This window comes from Salvia hispanica, unplaced genomic scaffold, assembly GCF_023119035.1.
Source record: "Salvia hispanica cultivar TCC Black 2014 unplaced genomic scaffold, UniMelb_Shisp_WGS_1.0 HiC_scaffold_1351, whole genome shotgun sequence".
NCBI classification, from domain to species: Eukaryota; Viridiplantae; Streptophyta; class Magnoliopsida; order Lamiales; family Lamiaceae; genus Salvia; species Salvia hispanica.
Window position 1 is genome coordinate 19,180 of NW_025951640.1, and position 9,177 is coordinate 28,356.

At 34.3% G+C, this 9,177-nt stretch overlaps 1 protein-coding gene across 1 annotated transcript; it reads right to left on the reverse strand.

The window, feature by feature from the left end:
* Positions 1-982: 982 nt before the first annotated feature.
* Positions 983-1,822, reverse strand: LOC125198299 (receptor-like protein 9DC3). The gene has a single exon (XM_048096674.1). It carries the CDS (start codon positions 1,820-1,822, stop codon positions 983-985), a length of 840 nt encoding a protein of 279 aa, XP_047952631.1.
* Between the last annotated feature and the right edge of the window lie 7,355 nt (positions 1,823-9,177).

Consider the following 9,177-nt stretch of genomic DNA (forward strand, 5'->3'; position numbering starts at 1 on the left):
AAAAATCGGGGTCAAGATCGGGATCGGGTACTGTATATTGGGTATAAGGCATGGGCGGACCTATATGTAATGAGGTAGGGGCTAAAGCCCCTAATTAATCCGATTTTTTAATTTTTTCTATAATAAAATCTTAAAATCTATTCACATTTTTTTACATATTAGTGTATAAAAGCCCCTGATAATAATTTAAATTAGCTGAAAATATATTTTTTAATAAAATTTTGAAAATTTAGCCCCTATTCATGTTTATTTCAGTGTCCACTCATGGTATTAGGTATTCCTATTCAAACTTCAAACTTATAGAAATGGGCCTTTAAATTGGGCCTCTAATATATGAATTCGAATTTTGTTGAATGATATGTTAGCAATTGTTGCATATTTTTAGTGTGAATGAAGCCTCTATTCATGTTTATTTCAGTGTCCACTCATGGTATTAGGTATTCCTATTCAAACTTCAAACTTATAGAAATGGGCCTTTAAATTGGGCCTCTAATATATGAATTCGATTTTTTGTTAAATGATATGTTAACAATTGAACAATTATGGTTGAAATGAGTTAGTAGAATATGAGGTCCACTTAGTAAATATAGTGAAAGTGAAATGTGATAATTAACTAGGACAAGATGACAATGACAAAATAAGACAATTAACTGGACTAGAGAGAGGCTATTAAATTTCATACAAATGATTTAGTAGTTTTTTTTTTCCTCAATCGTATATGAAATTTTAGCATCTATGCACTATTTATTTTTTCACTTTTTGTCATTCCAAGCTATATTTATGGCTCCGCCATTGCATGCAAGGGCTTAATCACACAATAGTAACAATCATTAATTCTTCTGAACAAGAGTAACCCAACATGGAAATACAATACTGTATATTTGTAAGATGTATTATATGCCAAACTTCATACTACATTAAATGCTCCCACCACGCTAGTGTTACAGATGAAACTCAAGAAAAGCACAATATTTGTCTTGAATCACCTTCTCCTTGTTGTTGCTTTTGCTCTATTTCTTCTCTTCATCTTACTATTATTATATCCAACGCCAAAAAAGAATTCCAATAACCATCTTGGCCTTCCGCTTCTTATAACCATGTAACCAATTCCAATTCCAACTACAAATCCACATCCATACCCTGTCACAACACTTTGCCAACCAAATCCATTTACGAATACATAAGCATCATCATCATCGCCTTCTTCTTGAGGAAACAGTTGTTTTTTGTCACCCCTCCCACAGTTTTGAGTCAATGGAAATCCACATAATCCTACATTTCCCACATATGATTCATTCCCAAATGTTGAGAGTTGAGTAGATAGTGGTATTTGTCCCTCGAGATTATTCATTGAAAGGTTTAACTTCGCAAGAAATGTCATACTCGCAAATTCCCTCGGAATTTTTCCATCCAATTTGTTTGAAGACAAGTCCAATGACTCAAGCTCACTCATGCCTCCAAGTGACGAGGGTATATGTCCAGTGAGGATATTGTGAGACAGATTCAAGTATTTAAGAGACTTAAGATCCCCTATAGAAGGTGGAATGCTCCCAGAGAAATTGTTGGAGGATAAGTCAATAGTTGTAAAGATATACAGTAGCCGCTTCAATAACTGATCTATTCCTTTCAAAGTTAGCGTCAACTCTATATATCTTAGAAAGAAATTTTCCTCACCGGTCTGCTTTTCATTGGCATCTATCATACCTCGAAAGTTTCTGAAATATCTATCGGGTAGAGTGCCGACAAATGCGTTATGTGATACGTCCAAGACTTGCAACTTTTGAAACGGATTCTCAATGTTTGAGTTTGCAGCCACCCACATTGTACCATTGAACTTATTTGACCTCAACACGAGGATTCGAAGTTGAGGGAGTGTTTCCATCCAGAAGGGAAACTTACCTCGTATTTCATTATCACCAATGACGAGGTGCCACAGACCATGACAATTAACTAAGGTTTGGGGCTGTGCTCCATTCAATCTGTTCCCATTCAGATTAATTGACCTAAGACTGCAATTCTTTGTAAATGTTGATGGGATGACACCACTAAGATTATTTGCATTCAAATAAAGGATTAACGGAGATGTGCTCATGTTTCCAAGACAATTTGGGATTGCTCCTTCCAAATGGTTGTTTGATAGAAAGAGGGTTTGGAGGGTTCCCAAGTTGCAAATGGATGGTGGAATCTTTCCACTTAAGTTGTTAGAATGTAGTGCGAAATTAACCACCCTTGATTTATTTACAAATGTTGGTGGTAATGAATCCGATTTTTTAATTTTTTTCTATTATAAAATCTTAAAATCTATTCACATTTTTTTACATATTAGTGTATAAAAGTCCCTGATAATAATTTAAATTAGCTAAAAATATATTTTTTAATAAAATTTTGAAAATTTAGCCCCTGTTCATGTTTATTTCAGTGTCCGCCCATGGTATTAAGTATTCCTATTCAAACTTCAAACTTATAGAAATGGGCCTTTTAATTGGGCCTCTAATATATGAATTCAATTTTTGTTGAATGTATGTGATCTCTCCATTGAATCAGTTAGAGCACATGACATGGGCTTGCGATGGAGACCAATGGGCCAACAAGACAAGTTACTTAAGAAAATAGTTACTACAAAAAAAAAAAAATTGTTTATTATAATTTATTAATATTGTTTTATCAATTAGCAATGATTTTTAAACTAGTAATTAATTAAATGACTTTTTCAATTAATAATTTATTAAAAACATTTAATTCAAAAAATGGATAATTTGATTAAATATATTATTATCACTTTTTCCCGTTATTATGATTATTATTGTTGTTGTTTTAAAGATATATTTTAAAGGGGTTGTAATCAAATGCTAACTAATTCTTATTTTGGGAAAATTTTCCCAACATATTTTTCCCTTCCGTCCCAAGGAAGATTCCTTTCCCACGATTTTATGCAACTTTATTTCGGGTTTTAAATGGAGAGAAAAGAAAGGGAAGAGGTAAAAGAGAAAAAGGGGATTCCATTTTTGGTTGGGTCATCTTGGTTGGGACAAACTAAAAGGGGGGGCATCTTCAAGGGGAGGGAGGGAGTAAATAATTTTATCAACATAACTTTAAATTTAAACCTCAACACAAAGACAAATTTTATCAACAAAAATCTTTTGAGAGAGTTTTTTCTTTGTGTTGATAATTTTAGTACATAATATTGAGATATTTCCCAGCTCGATTGGGGGTTTTTTTTAACGCGACCCTATACTTTAATTATATAAGGAAAATTTAGTTAGTTGAATTTAACTAACGCAAGTAATCTTCCACCAAAGATAAACAATCTTCAGTTTTTCTTGATTCTTCACACAAAAGATAAAAAATATACAATGACCTAAATGTGTTTGTTTATCTTGACAAAAAAGATATGTATAAGACGAACAAGATAATATTCCTAAACCCAAACCCTCTTGATATCTTAATTGAATTTCACAGAGTAACATCTTCCTAACTTTTTTGACAAAAAAGATAAGTAATGATAATTAATGACCTAAAACATGTGATATTCAAATAAACACGAACTAGATTATCTTTTTCGCAAACCCTAATCTTCTCTTGACTTCTCCTTCCCCCCCTTCAAACACATGGCAAGAGAAACTCATGCTGATGTTTCAAACACCAACTTTCAAGAAGATCTTGTGTTATCCAAAAAATGTTTTCTTGGGAACTTCGCCCCAAACGACGAGAATTTGTTGCCTTCACCCGAGCGGACCGGCTGTTTTCGATTTGGAGGCCAAGGCAAGGCGGCCAAATCTTCGCATCGATCCTCCAAAATTCAACGGAGACGACACACCTGGATTTACGGGGAACGTATTTGACTATTTTCATCTAAAAAGAGGCCTTGGTTAGTTGCGCACATTTAACACCCGCCCCCCAAATTTGGTCCAATACCAACATGATAACGATTTGCTGGGGGCCAATTTTTTGGAGGACGTGAAGCAGAGATTCAACCTCCCGGGTGATGAAAGTGACGGGTACGGTTAAAAGCAATAAATTCTATCCCACGTAAGATGCCTTAAATCGAGCTTGCCGCCATCCTAATTGTTGTTTTGGGGCCACCCCGGTTCACTTTAAAAATAGGGTACATAAATCTAAATCCAAAACACAATCTGAATCTAATCCTTTCCCCCGTCCGGGGAAACACAATCAATTTTAAATTTTGTTCTCCCCCCCCGTAGAGTAAAACAACGTTGGTGAACCACAAAACCGGTCTCCTTACGTTTTGTTTTTCTCATTTCACAATTTTTCCCATTTTATCACAACTCTTTTTGGGGGGCCCCCCCCTGATAAATCTCTTTTTTCTTTTCTTTATCTTTCCTCATGAGTGGAAATTTAAGTTCATGTGTGGGGCCAATTTCTAAAGGACGTTTTGGGGAACATGTCCAAATCTTTTATCAAAAAGGGGAAACATAATTTCATCCATCCGAATATTGTCCAGAAAATTTTAGTTGCAGGTTACAAAATCAATCCTTTCCGGGGGATGTGGCCAACCAATCCTTTCCGGGGATGGGGCAAAAGGGAAAAACACCAAGTTATCATTTGAGGAATAGATTGTTGTTGATTTATTTGGTTCCACATTGATGGACCAGACGGGTCCTAGGAGCTCCGTGGCTGAAGAGTTTGGGTGAGACTAACCAAACTATGACGATCACACGATGGATTTTTGGAAACGGGGAAAGGCCAGCCCTACGCTTGGGAGAACGACGGGAAATTATTTACAATGCAGTGAATGTTGCTAAGGGATATGAACTGTTTAAGAAATAGTGTGATTAGTATCAAGTCACTTTACCTGTTTATCAAAGCGATTTAGAATTCAATTGTTTTCTTTATTGATTTTTTATTTTATTCCAAATTGGATCCAATTTCCTTTTTATTTGTTTTATTTATTGAAATAGGACTCTTGATATATTATCTAATATTGTGGAATGCAGAGGCGTCAAAGGAATCAATTTCATATACTTCAACAACTCAAAATTTGAAATTGAGAAAAACCCCAGAACAACAATTAAACAAGGTAAAAGAAATAGAAATACAACTCGAATACAAGCTCTCATGACGACATCCAAAAAAGAAAAAAATAAGTACGACAGAAAATTCAAAAACTCAAGAAAGAGTTCAAAAATTAAACACAAGAAGAGCAAAATCCTCCTTTTGTCTTTCCCAAACCCAAGTTCTCCTTCGTGGGGGTGAGCTCCTTTTCCTCTTCTTCGCTTATATTTATAACCAACTCCAAAAAAAAATTCCACTAACCATCTTGGCCCTTTCCCCTTTTTATAACCATGTAACCAATTCCAATCCCAACTACAAATCCACATCCATACCCCAACACCACACTTCGCCACCCAAATCCATCTATAAATCCATACTCATCATCATCTCTTCTTCTTCCCCCTTTTTGAATGAATGGTTTTCCATCACTCCCCCATTTTCTCCCAAAGGAAATCCACACAATCCTATATTTCCCCCATATGATTCTACCAAATGTGGAAAGTTGAGTAGAGTGTGGTATTTTTCCCCAAGATTATTCATTGAAAGGGTTTAACTTTCCAATAAATGTCAACCTTGCCAATTCATTTGGAATATCTCCATCCAGTTTGTTTGAAGACATGTCCAATGACTCGAGTAATCTCATATCTCCAAGAGATGGCGGTATATGTCCTATGAGGGTATTGTGAGACAAATTCAAGTATCTAAGAGAGTTAAGATCTCCCAGAGAAAGGTGGAATGCTCCCAGAGAATCTATTGGAGGACAAGTCGATAGTTGTAAATGTTGTCAGTTGCCCCAATAACTGATCCAATCCTTTCAATGTAAGCTTCAACTCCATAAATTTTAAAAAACCAATGTGCTGCTTCTTCATCAATCTGGTTTTCCGTGGCATTTATCATACCTCGAAAGTTCACTTAAATTATTGTTGTTGAGAGATAGGCGGAAAAGGAGTGTCATGTTTCCAATCTTTTTTGGAATAGGACCTGCATATAATCAACTTTTGACAAATCCAACTGGAATAATGATATACGTACTCTGCTTGCTTATTACTACTCCTCTAAATAGTTAAAAATAAACTTCAATAAATAAAAAAAATTATTAAAAAGAATTAAAGATAAATGAAAGTGTATGCAAGTTAGAACTAGATCCCCGCATAGTAAGATTGTGTAACGTCCCCTTTTATATACAGATGATCAATAGGTGCACAAATATTTAAACTCTACAATTTTATTTTATTTTTTTTATGGTTAAATAACTGAAATTTAAAGGCCGCCCAATGGGACTCGAACCCAGACCTTTGGCCGACATTAACCCATTCTCACTAGCCAACTCACCACACTCTACAAAATTTTATTAAATCTCATTGACATGTAACGATTATCTACATGGTCGGTAAAACTAAGACAACCTCCGTCCATAATAGATAATACACTTAGGTAATGGCATGAGATTTTATGAATGTTGTTTTATGTGTTAAATAAAGAGAAAAATTAGTACTATATTCTCTAAAAAAATGCTAATTACGAATTAGTGACGGCAAGAAATTTCGGGATTAGTGACGGATAAGCAACTGAAAATTTTAGTCCCTAATTTTAGCCGCCTTTGATTTCTGTCATAGTAAATTTAGTAACGGGACAATTCCGTCACTAATTTTTTTTACTAACAAGCTTATTGTTAACGGATCCGTCTCGTACTTGATCCGACACTAATTGCGATTTTTTTGTAGTGAAATATTATTGTGAGCGAAACTTTTCTAAGAAAATGAAATGTGACATCTCTCGAAGGACGAACAAAAAATGAAAGTGTGATATTTTTCGAGGGACAACTAAAAATAAAAGCGTACATCTATTATGGGACAAAGGGAGTATTACACCACGCACGCTCACGTGCATGTAGCACTGAGAAAGAGAATATCATACCGGTTAATTCATTAGTGTAGAGCAATAAGTAGGTAAGTGAAGTCATGTTCCAAAATTCCTTTGGTATTGGTCCGTTGATGAAGTTTTCTTTCAATTGGAGTTCCCATAAATTCACAAGGCGACCCAACTCTTTTGGTATAGGACCTGCAACAATGACATGTGATGCAGAATAAGAATGCTGCTGTTCTAGCAGAGTTAGTTTTTTTTTATTGTTTTTCCCAATTTATTTTTAATTTTCGTAGTTTAATTTTATTTACATTTAAGGTCTTAGGGTTTCCGAACCAATTATAAATAACGAGTTTCATTGTTAATGAAGTGAGATTTTATATTATCCCGAAAAAAAATTGATTTCAAGAAACTAAGGTTCTAGTGTTTTTCTCTAAATATCAATATAACATTCTTATGGCACATTTACTTCAAGCTTCTTCGTAAAAACATAATTTTGATTGATTCAAATGGATGCAAAATTAAAAGATTCTGAAAATGGAAAATGTGAAAACCGATTGAACTAGATTCATGTATAAAGACTTTTTCCGTCGAAAGGAAAGATTGACCATGTTTTGGACAACATGAGATTTTAGGGCTAAAAAATAAACTGGAGATAAAAGTGGTTTTACTTTTAGAAATAAGTCATATTTATTAGAACTGACAAAAAGAAAAATGAGGCATTTTAATTGAACAAAATGAGTAGATGTTATTATGATTATATTAAAATATATTAATATTATTGTAGCTAGTTCTTTCAATGCAAATATTTACACGTTAAGACGTTAAGTATATACTGTACTATTTAATCGTTTCAAAATCAATTAGGTTCATTAACCATCAGTTAAAGTGTGATGATTAAGGAAAGAAGATTTAGAATCGTACCACTTAAAGCATTATAGCCAAGGTATATGCCAACCATGGCTGTCAAGTTCACAAGTTCTCTTGGCACTGACCACTAATTTTGTTGCAAAACATGCTCAATCGTAAATTAGTAAGACGGCCGATCTTTTGGGAAATTTCCCCATAGGGTTTGTGATTAAACCGTAAACTCAACAAGTGATTCACCATATAACAAACAGAAACCATATCTTGTTTTAAAATTCTATATTAAAATGCATATACCAGTTAAATTATTGTCTTCAAGCCTATTCTGGAGGATGTCATATTTCCAATATCTCTTGACAATGATCCATTCAAATCATTCAATGCAAGGTCACAATACTCAACGAAGTCATGCCATAAATAGTCGATGGTAAAAAGGGGCCCGAGAACTTGTTTTCTCTCAAATTCAACGATTGTAATTGAGTAAGATAACCGATCTCTTCTGGAATATTACCTGCCAATTTTTTTAAAAATAAATATGGATATGTAGGCATGTAGCTAGTATTCAAATGGAAAGCATAGAAATTAAAGAATTAAAGTCATTTTTAGACCAATATGGATATGTAGGCATGTTGCTAGTATTCAAATGGAAAACATAGAAATTAAGAGCTGTAGATAAATATATATTCGTATATATACGCACAATTTTCTCAATACTCAATAAACTTATGACAATGCAATATTCAAGTTGAATCTAATTAAAATAGATCAGTATGTAAATTTTACCTGTAAAGTTGTTGGCACCAAAGCTTAGAAACTGAAGTAGTGTAATATTCCCGATTTGCGTTGGCACGTGTCCACTAAAACTGTTGTCAAAGAAAGAAAGATACTCAAGTTCTGAACATTGAGTAGTGTAATATTCCCCAAACTCGATGGTATTTCCCCAAACAACTCGTTGTGAGACATAAGAAGTCTCTTGAGTCTATGCAAATTGTGTTTGCACATATCAAATGGTAGACTACTAAACAAACTATTATTCCTCAAATTCAAAACTTCCAAATTTGACATGTTGAAAATAGATGGAGGGATAGGACCATGAAACAAATTCCGGCTCATATCTAAAGAAACAAGAAAAGAAAGATTCCCGATTTCAGGTGGGATGGTTCCAACAAGGCCCATTGAAGATATATTCAACTAAGTCACCCTATTATAACGAGAATCACAAGTGACTCCGACCCAACTACATACACCGGCTTCAGAGGTCCAATTTTTCATGAGTGTGTTATTAAGGTTGGGAGTTATGTGGGATTTCAAGGTAAGAAGAAAAAGAAAAATCTGTGTTGATATTTGTATTTGCTGAAATGGAAAGTAAAGAGTTTTGTAGACAATGAAGAATCAGAAGGAGTGGAAGAAGGGTGTATTGGGAAGATCTCTCCA